Source organism: Ursus arctos, unplaced genomic scaffold (assembly GCF_023065955.2).
Source record: "Ursus arctos isolate Adak ecotype North America unplaced genomic scaffold, UrsArc2.0 scaffold_16, whole genome shotgun sequence".
Lineage (NCBI taxonomy): Eukaryota > Metazoa > Chordata > Mammalia > Carnivora > Ursidae > Ursus > Ursus arctos.
This window is the reverse complement of record NW_026622830.1, coordinates 54,838,009-54,860,934: the sequence shown is the minus strand read 5'-3', so window position 1 is coordinate 54,860,934 and position 22,926 is coordinate 54,838,009. Positions and strand designations below refer to the sequence as shown.

General features: G+C 56.0%; 2 protein-coding genes across 2 annotated transcripts in view; one reads left to right on the top strand and one right to left on the bottom strand.

The window, feature by feature from the left end:
* The first annotated feature begins 218 nt into the window (after positions 1 to 218).
* Positions 219 to 22,926, top strand: part of LOC125281950 (ral guanine nucleotide dissociation stimulator-like) — a 210,109-nt gene continuing 187,401 nt past the window's right edge. Inside the window, exon 1 of the mRNA XM_057312898.1 lies at positions 219 to 237. The gene's annotated coding sequence lies outside the window, so the exon portion shown is untranslated. The remainder of the gene's footprint in view (positions 238 to 22,926) is intronic.
* LOC125281958 (DENN domain-containing protein 3-like) lies at positions 11,225 to 13,043 on the bottom strand. The gene is made up of 2 exons (XM_048215880.2): positions 12,751 to 13,043; positions 11,225 to 11,839 (listed from the first exon to the last, which is right to left on the bottom strand). Exons 1-2 carry the CDS (start codon positions 12,911 to 12,913, stop codon positions 11,697 to 11,699), a joined length of 306 nt encoding a protein of 101 aa, XP_048071837.2. The 5' UTR covers positions 12,914 to 13,043; the 3' UTR covers positions 11,225 to 11,696.

Below are 22,926 nucleotides of genomic sequence, written 5' to 3'. Positions count from 1 at the left end.
GCGCCTGCGGCGTGAGGCGTGGGAGGGAGCACCGCCCGTCGGTTCGCGGCGCCGCCTCGGAGTGGTCTGCCCTCGCCTCCCGGCGCCCCGCGCGGTCCGAGTGAGTGCGGGGCTGGGGAGGGGGCCGGGACGGCTGTGCGCCTGCGGCGTGAGGCGTGGGAGGGAGCACCGCCCGTCGGTTCGCGGCGCCGCCTCGCAGTGGTCTGCCCTCGCCTCCCGGCGCCCCGCGCGGTCCGAGTGAGTGCGGGCCTGGGGAGGGGGCCGGGACGCGGGCGGGCGGGCCGGCTCCTGGAGCTGGGGGTTGGCAGGGCCGAGCGGGGCCAACGAGCCGGTCCGCAGGGCGGATGTGGCGGAGACGGGCCCCTCCCGCGCGGGGCTCGGGAGGCCGAGGATGTGGGGAGGCCGGAGAAGTGGGGAGGACGAGGGAGGGGCCCGGGGAGGACGGCGCTGTGGGGAGGACCGGGGCGCGGGCCGGTCGGGAGATGTGGGGCGGACTGGCGGTCTCCGGGAGGACGGGGATGTGGGGAGGCCGGCGTGGGGACACGAGAGGCCAGGGAAGGGGGACGAGGGGGCGGGTTCTGGGAGAACGGGGATGGGTGGAGGACGGACTTGTGGGGAGGTCGGCGGGCTCCGGCAGGCCAGGGGACGAGGGGAGGCTGAGGGCTCGGGTAAACGGGGAGGTTTGGGGGACATGAGAAGGCCTGGGGGGCTTCGTGAAAGATGGGGAGGTTGGTGGATTCGGGGGTCTCGGAGAGACGGAGGGGCTGGAGGCCGGAGCGTACAGGGAGGTTGGGAGCTTGGGGAGGCCAGCTGGCTTTCTTGGGAGCCAGCGGATTGCCTCAAAAACAAAAGGGGGGAGAGAGGAAGGAGGAGGAGGAGGGAAATCCAGAGACGGGGCGTCTTCCAGTAGGATGGTCCACAGCATTACTGAACAACAGAAGCTTAACCAGAGAAACACAAGATCTGGACCGGGACACTGGCTGCTGGGGTCTGCCAAGCCCTTCCCCTGTGCTGGCGGGTGCGGGGTGGTCCCCACACAGAGCCCGGCCCAGGAGGACATGCCCACTTTAGAGCCAAGGAGGCTGAGGCTCAGTAAGGGCTGGCACCTCACTCAAGGCCACAAAACTAGAAAGCAGCCACGGCCAGGCCGGTTAGCAGGCTCCATCAGTGCCGACACCCACACTCTCCTCGCTGGAGCCCCGGGAATTTAAGGGGACTGGCATGTGACACGGGGTCCCGGCGCCCAGAACCCCCCCAGCCTCGAAAACACGCGGAGGACTGCAGGAGGATGGTGCAGACCCGCGACAGCACCCCGCGTGCGTGGAGCCCAGAGCACGAGCCCCAGGGACAAGAGTGCCCACCCTCTCCCTGTGGCCAGGGCACGTGGCCCTCCCTGCAGGGCCCTTTGGAAGCCCCTCTCCGCCAGTCCCCGCAGGGGTCACAAGGATCTGACATTCTACAGCAAATGGCCAAGGCCTAACCTTGCTGACTTCTTCAAAGTAGTCGAGGTGGCAGCCCATGAGGAAGGACGTCGGTGCCATGATGAAGTCTAGCATCTGGCGCGACAAGACGGGCACAAACGTGTGCTGCCACTGCAGGGGGTGCAGGTAGGCCAGGAAGCACTCGGCGACCAGCGGTAGCAGCGCCCAGCTGGAGGAGAAGAACACCATCCGCTGCTCCATGAGGAGGCACGTTAGGATCTGGGGGAGATCAACGACACCGTGTACACACTTCTGACCACGCGCCATGCACTGAACATGCGTGTGAATGCGCCACCAAAACCACGTGGAGCCTAGGTCTCACCCGGTTTCCCTGCTGTTTGCCAAAACGAAAGCCCCTTTAACCCCCAAAAGCACTGCTTGTAAATGGTGTGCACAGTCCTGAATGTCTGCTTGAAGCCAAAAAGCAACTATTCCCTTGGGGGGCGCCTGGGTGGCACAGCGGTTAAGCGTCTGCCTTCGGCTCAGGGTGTGATCCTGGCGTTATAGGATCGAGCCCCACATCAGGCTCTTCTGCTATGAGCCTGCTTCTTCCTCTCCCACTCCCCCTGCTTGTGTACCCTCTCTCGCTGGCTGTCTCTATCTCTGTCGAATAAATAAAATCTTTAAAAACAAACAAAACAAAACAAAACAAAAAAAGCAACTATTCCCAGTGTGTTGTGGAACATTCGGAACATTCTGGAATGTTCTGGAACACACGTGCCCTGGAATCACCCTCCAGACGATGACAGCTTAGATGCCCCACCAAGCCAACCAGCACGGACGCCCCAGGTCCGGAGGGACGCTTACCTGCCGCACTTTCTCGGGCCTGAAGCACAGCAAGGGCAGGTGAAGGTCCAAGTCGATGACCGGGCTCTCAGGGTCCACGCGGGAGGGAAACACGATCTGTAGTGGCTTCATGTTAAATATCTGTGACGACCAAGTTCCGTAATTAGTTCAGAGAGCCGCTCCCAGCAGAGGCCGAAATGCACTGAGACTCTCCGTTCTGGCACCGAGGGTGTCTGACCTAGGATACGTGTTTGAAGACTCACGCTATCCCCGTATATGTCACAGAACCAAACAGTCCAGAGACACACAGAATTGCTGAGCAAGGCTCAGACGTGAATCAAGTACTGAATGTCTTTTTCGGCCAAACTTCCCTAAACTCTTTACTTCATTAGCAGACTGCCCATCGGCAAAGATAAACTGACACCTGGACATCTGTCCCGATCAGCACAGGTTCTAAGTCAAACACGATCGGGTTACTCTCAGAACACTTACTGCATATTACAAATTCTCTTAGTATTTTCAACGTAATTGTCAAAGCTCTTTAAAGACGTGCACTTTAAGAAATCGCTGAGAAAGACTTTATTTTTCTCAATGATGGTATCTCAAAATTACACTTTGATTCAAATTCAGTATCTGCAGAATGCCCCTTCTGTGTAAAAGGACGCGGTAGACGGAGGGGGACGGTAGGGGCCCCTCCACCGAGAAGCCTTCCAGCTCATTGGCAAGTTCGTTCCTGACCGTGGGTGTCAGCCTTTTGGGGGGCACCCAGGAGCGTCCCTGGAGCCCTGGGGACCAGCAGAACGGAGTGACCCAAGTGTGAGGAGCACCGGGCCACAAGCACAGAGAAGATTCGAATCTGAGCACAGAGAAGCTCCCGCCAGGAAAAGTGTGGAAGGGGACACACGGAGAGATGCGGAGCACTGGCTGGAGAACAAATGTTCGCCTTCCACACGTGCTCACACCTGCATCACCACGGCTCTGCGTGAACGCTTGTGCAAAGAACCTGAGGGCAGGAGAAGCCTTCTTTCTGCAAGGGCTCCCCGACGGCACCGTCTTGTCACCCACTGGCCCACAGAAGCAAGACACATCAGAATCAAGGCGGACGCGCTGTGTGGACAGTAACATCCTTTTTATTTAAAACAAAACACGGTAGAGCAGAGTTACATGCTCCCAGCGGTGATGAACTATGAATCATTGTAAAGTTTATATGAAAAATTCCCCTCAATATTTCAAAAAATAAACGTATCGACCAGCTCCCCAACTACAGGTAGAAACTAATACAAACACCAGTCATTCTACCAGGGACGCTGTTGGGCCCCCGGGATGCCAGCGACCTCACGTGCGTGAGACCCACACCCTCTGAGCTGGGCTCTGCTGTCCACCCCACCTCTCAGGTGAAGAGACTGAGGAGGGAGAGAGATTTCGGGGAAACACTTTCCAAAGTTCAGCTTTGACTGTAGCCCCACGCAGACAATAGGATCCACGCACAAAGCAACACAGGAAGTGAGTCCGGTAGAGTGAGACGGAAAAGGCGCATTTCGCATGCACACCCAGCGACTTGGCCGTGCTCTGAAAGCACGTAAAATCAGACCCGCTGGTGGGCGGAGAAGCGGCAGAGCGGGCCCAGGGACGCGGGTGTCTGCTGCTCTCGGGCCGGTGGTCCAGGCGCCGTCCGCGAAAGGGCACCGAGCCAGGCCTGGTGGAGGCTGGGCGCCACCGCCCCTGACGCAGACAGGAGATGCCCCACCCGGCGCCCACACGCTTGATTCACAGGAACCACAGCTCCTGACCACTAGCTACACAGCATCTCCATCAATGTTTGCTTGTAGTGGGTTCTGGAATTCCATGCTGAATCGGCTCCGGGGTTAGAGAAGAACCTTGGCCTTGCGTTTTTCCAAAACAAGGAACAGCCACAGTGGTTCAACACTCCCAAAGATGGGTCAGGGCCACGTATCAATGAGGACCCCAGAGCTGGTGAGGCCGCACGAGGGGGATCACAGCGGCTAGTCTGAGCCAGACTCGGCTCATTCGGACAAATGCGCAAGAACCAAGACGCAGGCCCTGCTCTGTGAACAGGACAGGCTAACGCCGAAACACGACCCATCCGTTCATTCATTCACTCGACAGCTGTGGGAGCAGCAGGCATGGTAACAGCGTCGCAAACACAGCTCTGAACGGGGCCTTTTCCTCATGCAGCTTAGAGGCCGATGGAGAAGATGGACATTGAACAAAACACACACATGTGCGGGCCCTAACTGCAGACCATGCTGGGCTCTGCAGGAAGGGAGCAGGGCACAGAGAGACGGGTGGGAGGTCACACAGAGGCCATCCCGAAGAACCTGACTTCCAGGAACAGCATATGCAAGGGCCTAGGGGCAGCACCTGCGAGGGACTGAGGGAAATCCAGTGTGGCTGGACAACAGTCACCAAGGGAGTGAGGACATGAGACAGAGCAGGACACTGATACAGGGGCTAGGGATGCAGGACTGCGGCAGCTACGCAGCGAGAAGCCATTGTGGGGTTTTACGCACAAGAGGAGAGTCCAATGGATAGATGTTAACAGTCCCTGCAGCCACTATGCAAAGGATGAACTGAATGAAGGGTCAAGAATGGACGTGGCCAGACCAATGGCTCCCCAAGTCACGCAGGTGGGACCCAGTGGCCCTGCGTGGGGTGGTGGCCGTGGCCAACTAGAGGCAAACGCCGGGAGCTGGCCGGTCAGGGATGAGCCATGGATGGAATGCAGGGGTGAAGAGAAGAGGCATCAAGAACGACCCCCAGGAAACTTTCTCACGGGGGTGGTAAAAGTCGGAGAACCAAATGTGAGCTCATCCAAGACTCCGAGGTACAGAAGATGGGTATGGGTGCGGTTCGTGCATTACTCATGCTCAAAGGCGGAACATAGTACATACGGTTATTAACCCTCAAACTGCCCTGAACTCGGCTTTGTTCACTGCTTAGCCGGTCCTCAGGGAACACTTGTTGAGTGATTAGAGCAAGAACAGAAACTTTGATGACTTCACTGAACCATAAAAAAATACCAATTATCCACATAATAAAGATGAGAGCCTTGCACAAAACAAGAACCCAATAAACGTCCCTACAAAGGTTTCTGGGAGCGGAACCAAGGTCCTGGGGCAACTTGCTCTGTCTCTGGGCCTGGAATGCATCTGGCAGGGTTCCCTCCCCCATCCCACACACTGTAGTGTGATATTAAAAATATACATTTTAAGTTCATGATCACATGTCTCCTGCGAAATAAAATTAATTTTTCAACTGTGAATAATAATCAATACGTAGAGAACTGAGATCTCTATGTCTAAGCTTCCAGAAAGGACTGAGTGAAGCAGAGTCGACATCTATGACCTTCTTCCAGACACTAATCTGGCAGGTGCTTGTTTGAGAACGAGGAAATGCCCGGTGGTTGCGTCAGTCTGGAAGATGCCAGGCCAGACAGGTGTCATCACAGCTCAGCCGTCTTGGCCCATTACTCGGCAAAGGGGGAACGTGGGCTGCCTTTCTGCAACTGTCCTTAGCCCGAAACCCTCACGTGGTGAAAGAGCCAACAACATCTCAGGACGAGCGTGCCAGGGAACCCAGACCCACGGAAACGCTTGGCCACTTATTCAACAACACGGTGGCACTGGGAAAAACCAAAAAATAGGAAGCCAGGTACTTTTCATTAATCACCCCGGACAGGAGAAAACATGAATCAGTTTAATACAATACCCAATATTCCAGACAAATAAACCAAATGAGCCGGTGTGTTAAGCACTAAGGGGGCCCATCACCAGCTCCACACCACGTATCACGGGCCGCCCGGCAAACGCATCTCTAGAAACAGCGTAATTAGATGATTCTGTAAGGAACCTGAGAAGCGTAATTTAAACACCCTGGAACGTAAGAAACAGTTTAAAACATTAAAACCATCGTCGACATAGGACTTTTACTATTCATAAAGAAAAGACAAAATTCCAGATTTAATGACCAAATGAAGCGGTCCAGGCGGCAGGCTAGGTGTCAAAGACAGTTTTGCAGCAAAATCTTTTATGTGATTGTCAACTTCAAAATCTTTACAGAGCTTCAGATGAGTCAATAAACTAAAATAAAAAAAAATCAAATCACAAAATAAGTATGAGTATCCAATTGTCATCTTAGCATTTCTTTTTTTATAATAATTTTTTATTATGTTAGTCACCATACAGTATATCCTTAGTTTTTGATGTAAAGTTCCATGATTCATTACTTGCGTGTAACACCCAGTGCTCCATGCAATACGTGCCCTCCTTACTACCCGTCACAATGGAATATTACTCAGCCATCAGAAAGAACGATTACACAACATTGCAGTGACATGAAGGGGACTGGAGGACATCTTAGCATTTCTAATCAGCGCTGACCTGTCTGCCAGTGCCGGCAGCCCCAGGGCCTTCCAGGCTGGGGGTGGGGGAGGTGGCGGGAGGACACTGACGACAACCCTAGGCCTCAGACAGCAAGGTGAGGCTGCCCAGGGTCAGGACCTGCCTGCACTGGGGCACAGGAGAGGTGGGGCGTGGGGGGATGGGGGCTGGTCATGTTCTGTTTCTTGCTGTGAGTGCTGGTTACACAGCTGGAATTCATGCAATTTTCTGTCTGGGTCATACTTCAGCAGCGAGTAAACATCTCAAAGGAAAGTGCTTGGCCACGTTTGTTTCCCAAATGCATTCTGACTTTTGAAGTACGGTTGGCCCTTGAACAATGTGAGGGGTTAAAGGTGCTCTCCCCCACGCAGTTGAAAACCTGCATAGAACTTCTCAACCCCCCAAAAAACTTAATTGCTGATAGCCCGCTGCTGACCTAAAGCCTTACCGACGACACGAACGATCGATTAACAGGTATTCTGCATGTAATATGCATTATATCCTGTATTCTTAGAATAAAGTAAGCTAGAAAAGAGGAAATGTTTTTAAGAAAATCCTGAGGAAGAGAAAATACATATACAGGACTGTACTGTATTTGTTGAAAAAAATCCAGGTGTATGTGGACGCGCACAGTTCAAACCGCGTTGTTCAAGGCACAGCGGCAAGTGACTGAAACGCGTGACGGACCAGCAGGTGCCTGGGGGCAGGCGGCTGGGAAGCGACCACAGGGTGTAAGGGAACTTTGGGGCGTGGTGAAAATGTTCTCTGTCTTAATGGCAGTGGTGGTGACATGGTGTCTACATTAGGCAAAATTCAGCCAACTGCCCTGGAAACCCCACCTCTGTGCCCTGGGGCGGTCCCCGGCCTCACTCGCCACAGCAGGGCCACAGCAGGGCCCACGCGTGTCCCGCAAGCCAAGCGCTTACGCTGTTACTTTAAGTAACAAATCATAAGTCCGCCTGGGGTCAGTCAGGGCGCCTAGGTGGCGCAGTCGGTTAAGCATCTGACTCTTGATTGGAGCTCAGGTCGCGATCTTAGGGTCATGAGATCAAGCCCGTGTCAGGCTCTGCACTCAGCATGGATCCTGCTTGGGATTCTCTCTCTCTCTCCCTCTGTCCCTCCTCCCTGCTCTCTCTCTCTCTAAAAATAATAAATGAATAAATCTTTAAAAATAATAATAGCTCTTCCTGAAGTTAGTGTCAGGAAATGGAGATAATTCAATATTCTTCCATATTTTAATTATTGTCAAAGAATAGTATCAAGTTAAAAAAAAAAAAAAACCAGACTCTCCATAATCTAATTCCCCAAATACAACTAAGCATTCTCTCCCAATTTCTGTCCACACAGAGGCCTAGTTTACACGCCACCATTATAGCAGAAAAACAGATTTTAAAAATCTATAAATCTGTATTTATAAACTGCCTTTTGCATTTCTGTCATCTGTTTTTCTGTTTTCTAGTTCGGGTCATTTAGCAACGACCATCAGGAGACAGAAAACTCGAGGAGCAGGGAAACTGAACACGTTTTTCGAGTTAAATGTTCCTTTGCATTAACGTCTAGCAGGATGGTATTTGTTGCCAGTCACACGTGAATGATCACGCGTACAAAGGCCGAGAAAGTGAAGCAGGTGCTGTCCTCCCCGCAGGCCCGAACCCGTTCCGTTCGAGAAAGGGTGGCATCACCACCCCCAATTCACAGAAGAGGAAACGAGATGGGTGCACAAGCCACCTACCCTCAGGTGCTGAAGATTACCAGTTAATTAACGAAAAGGGACCCTGTCCTAATTTATCATCCTATCACTGCCCACGCCCGGGCAGACATGCCCTACTGAGCACGCAGTCCCGGAGGGAGACCCGGCGAGCGCTCTGTTCTGTGTCGGGGGCAATAAAACGCGGGCTAGACCCAAACTATGGGCAAACACCAGCCACATTTTGAAAACTAAAACATTAAGGCGCTGGAACTTGAGCTCCGAAGGTGGTGAGTTTGGTCAGGAAGGATTCCTGCTCATCCCTCTGACCACAGTGTGAGAACCAAAATGATGGTCTTTCCAGAAGTCTGCGACTTGCCAGGGGTGGAGGGTGGCTATTACGACATTAAGGCAAACCTCCGTTGGCCGCCTCTGTCGTTAACCAAACCACTGAGAATTCCAAGACTAGAACTTGGTGAGAACGAAAACCAGGCGGCCAGGGCGCGTGTGGCCGGGGGACGGACCGTGTCCACACGCCACAATCATCCCCCGACGACAGGCGGCAAGTGCGCCCGACGCGATTCTCTCTAGAGTTTTCAAAACTTCTCTACGTCCTCAGGCTTTCTACTCAATATCATCAGCATTAAGGCACTTCAAGATTCCACCCCAAGAAAAGATAATTCGTTAACTGTCATGAACTTAACAGGACTGACAGCAGCGGCAGCCTGATTTTCTCAGATAACAGGAGAAGAGCTATTTCTGATGGACGTCTTTTTTAAAAAACCAAACAACATAAAATCCTCCATACTAATTTTACTTCCCACAGTTTGGTTTCATCTTCCCTTGTCTGGCAGACCTTCCCCACAGGCTACCGCCTCGGGAAGCCTCTGGGCCTTCACGGGAGCTCCCGTCACCAAACCAGAGCCCGCCCACCACCGCCAGCGCCAGGCGTGGCCTCGCAGACACGCGGGCACCGCACGGGCTCACCAGGACAGGCAGTCCTTGAGGGCGTTGTAGTAGGGGAGCTTGGAGACCACGCACACCGAGAACGGTCCGAAGCAGCCAGCCACGCCCGCGGTCGGCCAGGATGGCTCCCAGTGCGCCTTGCCGTTGTAGAAACACGACTCGTCCTGGAGAGAAAGCAACAGGCCCGTGTCACCCTCCGATCCAGCTGGTCCCAGCTTCTATCCTCAGCAGTGTGGGCCTCTGCAGACAGAAGCGAGAGGGCAGGGGCCCAGACAGCATCCTGCTCCCCTGCCACCCGGCTGGCGCCCCCTCCGGTGTCACCACAAGTCCCAGTCAGCGTGGATGCCCCCCGCCTCTTGTCACCGGAGTCCCAGTCAGCGTGGATGCCCCCCCTGTGTCACTGGGAGTCCCAGTCCTCGCAGATGCCCCCCTCCCCCAGTGTGTGATGTGCTGAGGTGGCAGAGACAATGACACGTCCCGACCCCAGATGGGAACACAGTGAGAACACAGTAAGACACAGAAGGGGCCATGGGCTCTGCTTACACAGGAAAAAAGCTCCAGCACTGGGCCATATGTGTGTGTGTCGGCGGGGGAGGGGGTGTTCTCAGCTGGAGAAAAGTACCGGCACCGAGATTCCAGAAGGCACAGACCACTGCAGAGCTTACGAGTGGCGCCTCACTGAGGGCCACAGTCTGGCCCCCGTGGAAGTTGTTTGGGGTTTTTCAGTAGGGATGGCGGACCGTGATAACAGCTCCACCTGGGGATGGTGTGAACGCGAGGGTCTTGCAAGACAGGGGGAGAGCCCGGCAAGCAGTGGGCACGCCATTCGTCTACCCACCAACATTGAACCAAGGCCCTCAAGTCAGTGTGCTGGGCCCCCAGGCAAGTCCCCTCACCTCCCTGTGCGACTGCCTGCTCCCTCAGCGGTAAAACGGGGATGATGCTGAGAGTTCCCAGCCCCGTTCGCTGTGGATTAAATGAACGACTGTGCAGGAGGGTCGTCGGCACCGGGCTGAGCACACGGGCAGCTGGCATATGAGGACCACAGTGCCGTCTGCACTCCGGGCGGGGCTGCGCGTGCAGTCCACGGAAAGACAGGAGAGCAGGACAGGGCGTGGCTGGTCACTGGGCACGAGGGGAGGTGGGGAGGCCAGCATGTAGGGCCCAGAGTCACCCTGAAACCACGCAGGCACTGAGAGGATGGGCGAGGGGTCACGCACACCCCAGCAGCCAGGTGTAGTGGGGGAGTCACAGGCAAAGCAGAGGCTGTGACCTTTTTAAAATGTATTTAAGGATAAGAGAAATAACATGTACTTCTCATGCGATCACTTCACAGACAGGCTCCCAAGCACCTTCCTGAATAATCCAGCCTCCCATCCTGTCTCTGCCGGAAGCGCTGGCCAGGGAGGGGCAGGAACTCGGCCCCCGGCTCGTCTCCCACCCCTACCTAACCCAGGCAAGCAGGCAGGCTGCCAACGCCGCAGGCCCAACAGCCCGCACACACGGCCATGAGGGGTGGCCTCCCCGCGCTGCCCACTGCCCACCCTAGTCCAGGGGTCCAGGGGACGCCTAGTCCAGACACGGAGGTCGCGCACTCAGACATCAGCAGAATGCTGGACTCCCACAGGTTTCCGAGGCACATCCACAGGCGTGAAGGGACAGAGCCCATCGAGTTGAGCCTTATGCCGTGACACTTAGGGATAATTCTCCCAGCACACCTGGCCCAGCCTCTGACAGCAGAGTGGGGAGGAACAACCGGGCAGCCACCGCCCCCTCGGTGTGGGATTCCTGGACTTCCCCAGGGTAAAGCACTGCTGCTTCTGGAAACCCTCTGGACACAGGCCGTGGGTCACCCCGCCTCTTCAGGTGCACCGCGGCCCCTGCGACCTCCAGGGGCCGGCTGGCTCGCACTCGTGGCCCTGCCGGGCGGGGGAGGGCCAAGTCATGCTCTGGAGGCCCAAAGCCGTCACCCCGCATACAAGAACACAAATGTCCCTCCACGGACATGTGGGAAACAAGCTGTGGCTCACATACACTGGGCGGTAGGACTCGGCCGTAAGACAGAGGCGCTGCTGCCCCAACGTGGATGAACTCTGACCCCATCCACTGAGTGCACGAAGCCAGACACAGAAGCCACATGCAGCCTGAGTCCACTGACACCAGGTGTCCGAAGCAGGCAAACCCATGTGGGCAGAACGGGGGCCGGGGGCCGGGGGCGGGACTTCCGGGGTGATGAACGTCTTTTGCAACCAGACGCGGCAGGGGCTGCCCGCCAGCGGGAGTGTACTTAGTGCCACTGACCCACACACGCTAACATGATTACAATCGCGGTGATTGCGGGAAGCGTGTTTCAGCAAAAATAAACACCAGCAGATTTCAGAGGGAATTCACGGCAGTCACGTACGTGCAGGGGTCGGGAGTACTGGGCAACCACGGCATACTTCTGTTCCCACAGACATCGGTCAGCACCAGGAAGTGGACACAGTCCTCCTTCGGTTCGGAGGCCACGTACACGCCCCCTGCGGGTAGAGAAAGAAGAGGAAATCTCGGCACGGCCCCGTGGCATCCACCTCCGAGGCTGGGCTCTCCGTGAGCCCACTTTGCGGCCTATAGAACCTGTCCTCGCCCTGCCAGCTGTGGCACTTGGGGGGTCGGGCCGCCAGCCAGCCGTGGCCCCCTCCGTCCCTCCGTGGGTGCCCATTTCTCAGCCACCCTCTGTGCTCTGCAGAATTTAGCGAAGGAACATAAGAACAACCGCAGACAAACCCTCTGGGGTGTGCCTGGGGGAGGCGACCGTTTCTGAGCATGGCAGGTGCAGGGGTTGTCCCAGCTGTCCCCGGGTTGTAATCCCTGAGACCGGGAGACAGCAGCCATTCCCGATGGAACCTCCCAGACAGGGAATGACGGACGGGAAGTCCCTAGTCTGAGTCTTCTACACCAGCCACTCAGCATTTCTCAAAGACCAGTGAAAAACATGAGGGCCACCCACTGCCGGGAACAGGCCAGGTGGGGAAAGCATGTGAGCCCGGGCTGCAGGCCCCGGGGTCCCCGGAAAACAGGGGCCAGGGAGCCCGGCGGAAGTGCACTCTGGGGGGAGATGCTGCAGGCTAACTGGACTCATCCTGACCCACCGGCCGGACCTCTGGAAGACGGGCCTGTCAATCAGAAGTGAAAATCCTTGGAAAGCACCTCTACCAACCGTGCTGGCGATCCCGACAGCCCTTCGTCTGGGATTCGCTCTCCAAAACATGGGGGCTGCACTATTGGGCTGCACGTCCTTCAGCTCCCAAACCCCCAAGATTAAGAGAACTGAGACCTGCAGTTTGGCCTCGGGGCTGCCAGGGGTAACCAGCCCCCCGTCTGTCACCCTTTCTTGACTTGGTTTCTAGAAAGCACCGTGGGGGAGTTGGGAAAGCAGGGCGGGGGATACCTGGGAAGCAGAGCTGAGGCAGGCCAAGCAGGTCCACACCGTTGGGGACACTAATGTCTTCAGGAGGGAGGCCCTTCCAGGGCTCCGTTTTGGGCTTGTCCCTCTTCTTTCTGAAGGAGCGCCTTCTGGTCTTGCTCAGAGTCGCGGAGGGGGCGCCAGCCATCTGACTGTCATCCTTACTGACGAAAGGAGGCACAAAAACCGACAGGACCTCCAGATCGAGAGAAGAGGGGCTGCTGACCCCCTGCTTCAGGGACACCTAAAGGGAGTAATACGAGTAAGCCAACAGCGCTCACCCTTGCTCCGCTGTGCGCCTTCTGTCCAAGCACCCACTGTTGCTCTGTTCCCCTTCGACCCGCCAGAGTGCCGGTTCCGCACCCACGTGTGTGTGTGGCCTCACCCACCAGTGGCCCAGGACAGGAAGGACGGCAAAGAAGCTGCTTTTAGGGACCCATCAGGCCATGCGTTCAGGCAAGTCACCCACAGCACAGGGTCTGGCTCTCCGGCTGCCCCTGGGCACACAGCCCGGCAGTTGCCAGCCCAGGACTGACAGGCAGACCTCAGTTCACATCCAGCTCTGCTTGGACTGCAGCAGCGAACGCCGCATCCCTGAGCTTCCCTCTCAAGGGGGCAAGGTCGCAGGTCAAAGGCTCAACCCCAGCCCCCACACCAGAGGCCCCAGTGCCCTCCCAGGTTGGGGGGGGCCGCATACTGTCCAGCCCAGTACAGATGGGGTGCCGGCGTCATGCCCCATGCCAGTGGTCCTGTTGCCACTGACCTGGGGACACGGACCGAGGGGTGAGAAGAAGGACTGCCAGCCTCAGAGAGAAGAGACACACCCTTCCTCCAGCAACCAAACGGTCACCCCAGGTCTACACAACAGGGTCATTCAGCCTGAACACTTTCGAACTTTAACTTGGTACCCGATTTTTACAAAACCTTTTGTCTTTTCAGTCTTCCCCCAGATAATATGAAGAGCACGGGCTCTGCCTCCGACCTCCGTTCTGTCTAGCTACGATGCCTGAGACGGGCCACTCCGCAGAGGCAGTTGCCGGGCTGCTCCCCGAGCTCCCAGAAGAGGTCAACAGGCCGTGACAGAGAAACGGGCAGGTCAGCTCCAAGCTAGTGGAGAAACAGAAGTCAAGGGCAGGATTCGCTGGGTGGCAAGCATGTGGGAAGGTGGGAGGATGCCGGGGTGGGGTGGGCTGCGCGGAATCAAAGATCTCTGAGGGACTCAGAGAGGGCATGAGGAAGGACATCGTTGTCACCAGGAGAAATGGAATTGTCACCGGCAGGGAAGGGACAGCCAGCATCACTGTTTCAGTAAGAATCGTGGAGCCAAAGGGGAACTCTTACCCTTGAGAGGATTCATACAAGGAACTCCCATCAGTAAATACACTCTCTAAACTCAAAAAGCTTATTTTTATTCTGTATAATTTAAATTCAGGCAATAATTTCTTTATATTTGGAAAAAAGTTTAGTACCAGTGGGAACAAAGACCAAACATGGGAAATCCATAGTACTGGATAATGTTTACATCTTTGTGTATCAGGCATGAAAGGAAACCACGTCTTGAGTTCTACAAAACCTTTCTAAAACTTTCCTTATCACCATCCAGCAGTTCGGACCTACTTAACTATGAAAGTATGCACGTCCGCTCCTTCCTCACGTCACACATCACATCGGTGAGCACTGGGCACAGGTGGTCACAGCGTGGAGCCGGCCCCTTGCCTGCAAACCCCCCTCTGCTCTTCCCCTCTGCCCTGACGCTCCTGGGTAGGGCCCCGGCAGACCCCTCCTTCCAGGCTGTGACCCCCCCAGGGCTGACTCCTTGCCCCTCCTCAAGTGCCCCGCCTGGCTGGCAGTCTCCACACTCACATGGTGTCCTCACCTAGGGACGGCTCCCAGAGTCCCACTGCCAGCTCAGACCTCTTGCCAGTCCCAGACCGCACCCAGCTGCCTCCAGACATACCTGGCGGGTCCCTTAAACTCACAGCTTCAAAAATTAAGCTCCTGCTGATTTCCCTAAAACCCAAGCTTCCGCCCATATGCTTGCCTGTGATAAAGACAGTGACCCTCGGGTCTTCGGAGCCACCAACCGCAGAAAGGTCTCTGAAAGCAGCCCCAGTGCCAGCCCAGCTGCGCACCTGCAGACCAAGCAGCCACCCACCCCGGGACTTAGAGCAGCTACAGACTCCACAAACTAATCCTTCAAGGGTTCTGCCATGAGAATGGCATCGCCTCCTCCCGCCCGGCCCAGGGCGCCCGACCCGCACTGTCCACTCTCACAAAGGGGGGGCACCTGGGTGGCTCAGTCGATGAAGTGTCTGCCTTCGGCTCAGGTCATGATCTCAGGGTCCTGGGATGGAGCCCCAGGTCCGGCTCCCTGCTCAGCGGGGAGCCTGCTTCTCCCTCTCCCTCTGTGCCTCTCCCCTCCCCGCTGTGTTCACTCTCTCTCAAATAAATAAATAAATAAATAAATAAATAAATAAATAAATAAAAATCTTAAAAAACAGAACACATGTGACCTCATCACCTGCCCCAACGGGCGGTGGCTCCTGCCACTGGCACCAGCTTTTTACCCCTGCAGACCCTTCGATGGGTCCAAACCAGCCTCACACACCATCTCTGTCCCTCCACCAGAATGAAAATGGAATCTGTTTCCATACATTACCGTTATTACCACGTATTCCATGTATGTGGCACACGTGTGCTACGTCACAGGGCAGGACGACGACCTGCATAGTACGCCTGAGCAGCAGGCCAGCCTGCTTCCAAAGCCAGGGTGCCCCCAAAGCCGTGCCCCGCTGAACCTCTCGGTCTCCAGACACAAGCGCCCATGGTCCAACGCTGTGCTTTTTCCCTGCTCTCCACTCCGCCGGACTCGTGCTCACCCCCTCCCCGCTCCTCCTCTTCACCAGGGATGCCCCCTCCACCCCCACTGGAGGGAGACTTTCCTCACCTGAGCCAGGACAAGGCGCCTCTTCTAGACCATCAAGCCCCTGGCTCCTCACCTTCTTCCACCACCTCCACCTCCCCTCCTCACCTCCTTCAGCACCTCCATCCATCACCTCCACCTCCCCTCCTCACCTCCTACAGGACCTCCTTCCATCACCTTCACCTCCCGTCCTCACCTCCTACAGCACCTCCTTCCATCACCTCCACCTCCCCTCCTCACCTCCTACAGCACCTCCTTCCACCTCCCCTGCACCTCCTCCCTCCTCACCTCCTAGAGCACCTCCTTCCGCCTCCCCCTGCCCTGGCTCAGCACCTAGAGCACTGATGCCCTCCACGTTGTACTCTATCACCTTCAGAGCTGTTGGTGGGCTGGGCCGGGAACTGTGTGGTCTCTCTGTGTCCCCACATTCAGCCAGCCGACGGCTCTCAGCGGAGGTTGCTCATCCATTCACATCCTCGCGCTCCGCGACCTCTTAGAGCGCAGCAGTCCGGATGCCGTAGGGAATGCGGTCACCATGCTAACGGCAGGAGACTACCTCTCGCCCCGCCATTTATCTAGTCCCTTAAAGTAAGATGGCCTAAATTCAGCCAACTTGGCATTTGGCCATACATCTCACATCTGTTTTTCCACCGAACGTATGTCCTTGCGTCTTTTCTGGTTGGATAAGCAATACAGTCTCATGTTAAAAGCTAACGACAATACAGGAAGAATAAAATACATAAGAATAGAAAGGAAAGGCCTTCCCCCTAATTCCACGAAAGGGTGGGTAATACTATGCACAGCGGAGATTACAGCCTTCACGTTTCTTATGTGCGTATATATCAATATGATTTGTCCCCCTACATACAATCATCTCCTTTTACTGGTTCCACTAGCTTTTTTCTCCACTTCAGCATATGGGGTGGCTGATTCCCTGTCACAGCTGTATGGTGCCACACGGGGACGACGCAGTAACAGCCCTACCGAGGGACAGCTGGCGTGCTCTCTTCTTCGTCACACGCACAACCTGAGCAAAGGCAGCGGTGAACAGTGTCTGCCATACATATGTGCACGTGTCCGACTGGGTCATCAGAGTAAGTTCCTGAACGCACAGTCCTGGATCCCAGAGCATTGCAACGGCCCCTCCCCTACGGGCGAGACAAGGTCTGTTCTCACAGCCTGGGGACAGTCACTCCTGCTCTTCTCTCGCCCACACTGATTTACTAACCCCTCCCCGGGAACAACCATTTCAGTCCAAAAAACCAGAGCTAATTAAAAAAAATGAGACACACACACCCTAATTGATAGCATCACAGATTTATTTCTTATTCCTTTTTTTTTTAAATTTTATTTATTCATTTGAAAGAGAGAGAGACAGCCCGCGAGAGAGGGAACACAGGCAGGGGGAGTGGGAGAGGAAGAAGCAGGCTCCCAGCGGAGGAGCCTGATGTGGGGCTCGATCCCAGAACGCCGGGATCACGCCCTGAGCCGAAGGCACACGCTTAATGACTGAGCCACCCAGGCGCCCCCACAGATTTATTTCTGTTAGATTATAGAACGGCACTGATCTTCACACAGGATGGGCCATAATCTGTGAAATAAAGCAGAAAACAGATTTGTTTAGCACTCTAGAACTTGCTGTCCACCACCGTTAATAGCCACGTGGCTATTGAAATTGAAATTAAAATTCAATGAAGTGTAAAATCCAGTTCCTCAGTGGCACTAGCCATGCCTCAAGCACCTGGTAGCCATGTGTGGCTAGTGGCCGACACACGGATGGCACAGATGAGGAACACTGGCGTCATCACTCAGAAAGTTCTGGTGGACAGCGCTGCTCTAGAAACCGAAAGCTGGGACGCTCTCCACCAAGAACCGCTACAATGTTGCCTTCACACCAAGAATTACGCCAGTGAGCTACTCGAGGCACGGAGCTCTCGGCCCACTCGGAGGGTTAGTGGTGGATCCTTCCACACCCCACGCCTCGTCTCCACGGCAACCACGGAGTAGAGAGAGATGTAACCAAGCCAGAACCTCCCATGGGGTGGACGTATTCTCCAAGTCTTTGTCACTACCCTCACAAAACACCACCCATCTAAGAAATGAAATGGAAAGTTAGGACTCCTTACTACCCTACCAGGAAGTGGAATGTTTCTCATACCTCCAGGCTTGTTTTCATCTGTCACCCAGCAGGAATGCCTCAACGACAGAGAAATGGTGATTTTCAAAGTTATAAAAAAAGCCTCAGACGTTAGAAATAGAACTGCTATAACAGCAGAGTGGCCAAGTGAAGTCACATGTTTAGGTAACTGTAACGTCAATATCGGCCTTAAAGGAGGCTCAGCCCAGGAAGTTGGATCCGTCCCGAAAGGCTGCCTTTTTCCTACTCCAAATATTTGCGCTCCACCTCTTGCTGAACCCCTAACAGAATCAGCGTGTAGGATAAAAAGGGTAATAGCTAAAATGCAGAGTAGCAAACTGCCACTTGCCTGGGAAAGCCGTGGCCTGTTTGGGGCAGGAAAGCACCACCGTGCCATTCACCCTGCTCTCGAGACACGTCTCACCCTGGGGCAACCAACATGCATGCCGAAATCACCCAAGAAGCAACTGAAACCAGGTCATTTCCTATCAGAAGAAAAAGGAGGCAATGCCATTGGCAAATTAGAGGCAGGGAGATAACTCAGTCAATGAGGGTCAGAGGAGACAGAGGTCAAAAGGGGATGCAGACATCACCGGGATTTGGGGAGTAAGAAAGGAGGAGGGAAATGCAGAAACCATCGAAGTTGGCTCTGTATTAAGGGAGACAGGTCGCCTGGGTGGCTCAGTCAGTTAAGCATCTGCCTTCTGCTCAGGTCATGATCCCGGGGTTGTGGGTCCCTGCTCAGCGGGGAGTCTGCTTCTCCTTCTCCCTCTGCCCCTAGCCCCTCTCCTGCTCTATCTCTCTCTCCCTCACTCAAATGAATAAAATCTTAAAAAAAAAAAAAAGCTAAGGAGACTCCCAAGACATTAAGAGACATTTATCCAGTTAATTTGAGCAACATCTAGCTTCTCCTGATGACCTCGACCCTTTCCGCTGCACCCCTAAATACCCGGGTGCCTTCCTGTGCCTCTCACTGCTGTTGTCCAGAATGAGATGAGGACTTGCCCAGGTAACTGGGCGGTAGAGCCGGAATCTCGGAGTACTCTGGGCATCACCACTAACCAGAGAAAAATGCCACAGATAGGGTCATATGGACATCCTGGACCAAGAGAAAAAGAGGGCCACAAACCGATTCAAAAGAAAGCCTGGGTTACACAACCAAGAAAAAGCAGGGGCACAGTAAAGAAACACAGAGAATGAGAGTGTCCAAAACTGCTGCTTTCCGGGAAAAGGGTTTGTCACTCTGGCTGCTAGCACACAGAGAAAGAGAAAAGGGCCCCGCGGCGGGGGGGGGGGGGGGGGGGGGGGGGGGGGGGGGAGTAGGCAGCCTTTTCTGCAAGCGAGAAAAACAGGAAGGTTTCATCGCAAAATGACTAAATGCAGAACATTTGAAAGTGCCCCTTACATCTAAAACCCCAAACCTCACGATGCTGTGCCTGGCACAGCACCCACCACCGAGGAGACAGTAAGTCCGGGATAACGAATGAAATCCTTTCTTCCGCCACGTAACCCCAGGCGCCCCGGCGCACCCCCGCCTCCCCCCATCAGCCGCCTTCACCCTGCCCAGGTGTGCTTCCCGAAGACCGAGCGGCCGAAGGCGGAGCACCCGGAGGGGCGTCCTCCGAGCCCGCGCTCCTCTCCGGCGAGGGCTCCCCAGTCCGCAGACCCCCGCGACTCCTCCGCGGCCAGGACAGCCAAGGTCCCCGCACCGGGCGGGCTGCGGTGGAGGGGGGGGTCTGGCCGGAGCCCCGAGCACCGCCCCCACCCCGCAGACGCCCGGGATGCCGGGGCCAGACCAGCGCTCCGATCGTAGCCGCCGCCCGGCCGCGCCCCGCCTCCGTTTCCCCACCGGCCCCTACCTGCTCGGGGCCGCGGGGGCTGTCCCGGGAGGGCCCCAGCAGCGCGCACGACTCCAGCAGCCCTGAGGGCAGCGTCAGGTGCTGCGGTGCGGCCTCCGCCATGGCTGCTTGGCGGCTGCGCCCCGCTGGGCGCACCCCACTCGGGCGCCTGGGGCCGCCGACCCCGACCCCAGCCTGGCGCCCCGCGCAGCGCCGCCTGCACAGCACCCAGGCGGCCCACAGCCAGCCGCCGGGTTCGCGCAATGAGCAGTCTGTGGAGCGGTACCTCCCCCGGGGAGGGGCCTCCTGGGGGCGGGGCCTCCATGGTGGCGTGGCCGGCTGCGGCGCGCGGGGTCCGGTGGGGGCGGGGCCTCTGTGGGGGCGGGGCCGGCGGAGCCCTAACTGGGCCTGGCGGGGCGGGGCCTCCCCGCGGCGGCGCCCCCAGAGGGGCGGGGTCTGGCAGGCGCGGCCGCGGGGCCCCGCGCCAGGTCGTCATTTCCTTACCGGCTCGCGGATCCTGGCGCGTGCGCCGTGTCTGTGCTCGCGCATTCCCTCCCATTGGCCCCGCCTCACCGGCAGCCCCCTTCCCGGGGAACGGAGGAAAGTGGGCGGAGTCCCCAGGTGGCAGGCGAGGGCGCCCAGCCCCCGGGGCGGAGGACATGAAAGTCACCTGCTCTGGCGAGCCCTGGGTCGGCTCTACAGGGCGAGGAGAGACCTAGGCCGGGCGTGATCCCGGCTCTCGCTGCCTCCTGGAAGCCCTCCTGTGCCCTGGACTGCGGAGTTGGTCGGGCGTGGACGCAGAAAAGGCTGACGGGGAAGGGGTAGAAAGATCCATTCCTGGTTAACCCGGTTAACCTTGCTGGCTCTGTCTAGTGAGAGGTTGAGCAACATTCGGCAGGAAACCCCGCGGGGTGGGCACCGCTGGAATGGATGGAGCCTGGGAGCACAGAGATGAGGAGGGTCTGAGAGGAGACAGGGCCCCTATCTGGCCAGCTCCAGACTGGCCTGTTCCGGGGGGGGGGGGGGAGGGACCGTGGGCCTCCCCCAGCCACAGACTGGGGCCAGGAGGCTGGCTTTCGTGGCTGGTCCCAGTCCCAGCTCTGCCTGCCCGCCAACCTTGGCACATCCCTATCCCTCTCTGCAGGCCAGCATAAGCATCTATAAAACCGAGCGGGTAGGGCACTTCGGTGGCTCAGTGGGTTAAGTGTGTGCCTTGGGCTCAGGTCATGATCCTGGGGTCCTGGGATTGAGCCCCACATTGAGAGCTCTGCTCATAGGTGAGCCTGCTTCTCCCTCTACTGCTCCCCCTGCTTGTGCTCTCTCACTCTAGCTCTCTCAAATACATAAATAAATAAAATCTTTAAAAAAGAAAAAGCGGGAAATGATATGAAAGGAACTTTTCTAGTTCTAATAATCCATGATTCATTTTTTAAAAACCACAAATGTTTAATGATAATGTCAAACATCTGTCATCAGCCTAAGATGAAAAGGAACAAAGCAATGTCAGAATCACAAGGGGGATGGGTGGGCCTGGACCTGGGAGTGCAGTATTCCTCCAACCTTCCCAGCCTGGTGAGGCCCTCACTGCCCGCAGCCTGACTCATGGGTTCTGAGTTTCACTCACTAAGTCACCTATTTATTGGCTGTGGGTCACTGCTGGTTCTCACTTAGGTCTGGCATCCGCGATCTCATTGGTAGTTACCAATGAGCCAAGTAGTTACACTCACTGACTTCCAAAGCAGGACAGATTTTGCTCATACTTGTCTGGCTCTCTCCGTGGTGTTTTCGTTGTTGGTGGCCTCAGCACAGGGCAGAGTGGAGATACCCATGAACCCCCAGTGCCCAGGAAAGGCTCACTGATGCGGCTTGGAGGCATGAGCCACTCCAGGAAGGCAGCAAAGCCCTGGGCTCTAGGGACCTGGGCTGGAGCCTGGCTCTTGTGCGAGCTGTGGGACAGCCAAGCTCTTCACTGGCCCTAAGCCTCGGCGGCTTCCTGTTTGTTCAAATGCTGCTGGGTGTGGTCAGGACTCGGGGAGGTAAACACTTGGCGGCTGTCAAGAAGACCTAAGTGAGGCTCGGGCGAGAGCAGTGTCCCTTTTCCTCCAAGAGGTGCAAGGGTGGGTTTGAGGAAGGGAGCTCCGGGTAGGAACGGGTCCGGGCCTGGCTCCCGCCGTGCACGGGGCCTGCGAGGTTCTGCTTCTCTGGGCTTCACCCTTAACACCCGAGAAGGCCACAGGTCCTCCACAGGGCTCCTTCTTTACCCTGTGCTTTTCGGTGAGTCCCCAGTGCTCGTGCTGCAGACGCCTGCCCTGTCCTTGAGTGCTGATGGGATTGGACACAGAAGTGCAGATAACCAGCCACCAAAGGCACAGGTGGAAAAGCCACATAACGGCCATCTAGAGGCAGACGATGCAGGCAAGGGAGAAGCGGGAGCACGCAGAGCCTGGCTAACGGGGCCACCTGCAAGGGCGTAACACCGCCCCACGCTGGAGCCAGGGAAGGGACAGGTCGGACTGGCTGCAGAGCTCGCTGTTACAGGGGCTCTTGCTGCGGGCACCCCCATCCCGAGGAGCAGCCTTGCTGCTCTGTCTCACTCTCAGGATTACTGTGAAGAGCAAAGGAGAAAATAGATATGAAAATTGTTTGTAAACCGTAAAGGACAGAGGCAAAATAGGGGGATGGGCACACCGTTGTGAGTAATGCTGAACAACACCAAACTGTCGACTTCGAAAAGGTTACTTTTACGCTATGGAGTTTCATCTCAATAAATTTTTTTTAATGGAGTTTATTTTTTTTAAAGGTTTATTACTTAGCGCGTGCAGTGTGGGGGAGGGGCAAAAAGAAGGAGAGAATCTCCAGCAGATTTCCGGTAGGGCTGGATCCCACAACCCCAAGACCCCCACCTGAGCCAAAACCAAGAGTCTGACGCCGACCGACTGCACCACCCAGGCATCCCTCTAACGGAGTTTAGGAGGACCCGGTCTCAAACTGTGGTATATAGCAGCACGCCTTGTGCGTTTTAGCAGTGGTTTAGGTGTTAAAATTCTTTTAAATATAGGGAATAGAGGGAAGCTTCATGACGTTGGATTTGGCAATGATTTCTTGCATATGACAGAAAAAACACAGCCAATGAAAGAGAGAGAAACTGACTTCATCAAAATTAAAACCTTTTTGTGCATCAAAGGATTCTATTAAGAGCATGAAAAGGCAATCCACCGAAGGGGACAAATATTTGCCTGTTCCCTTATCTGTAAAACAGGGAT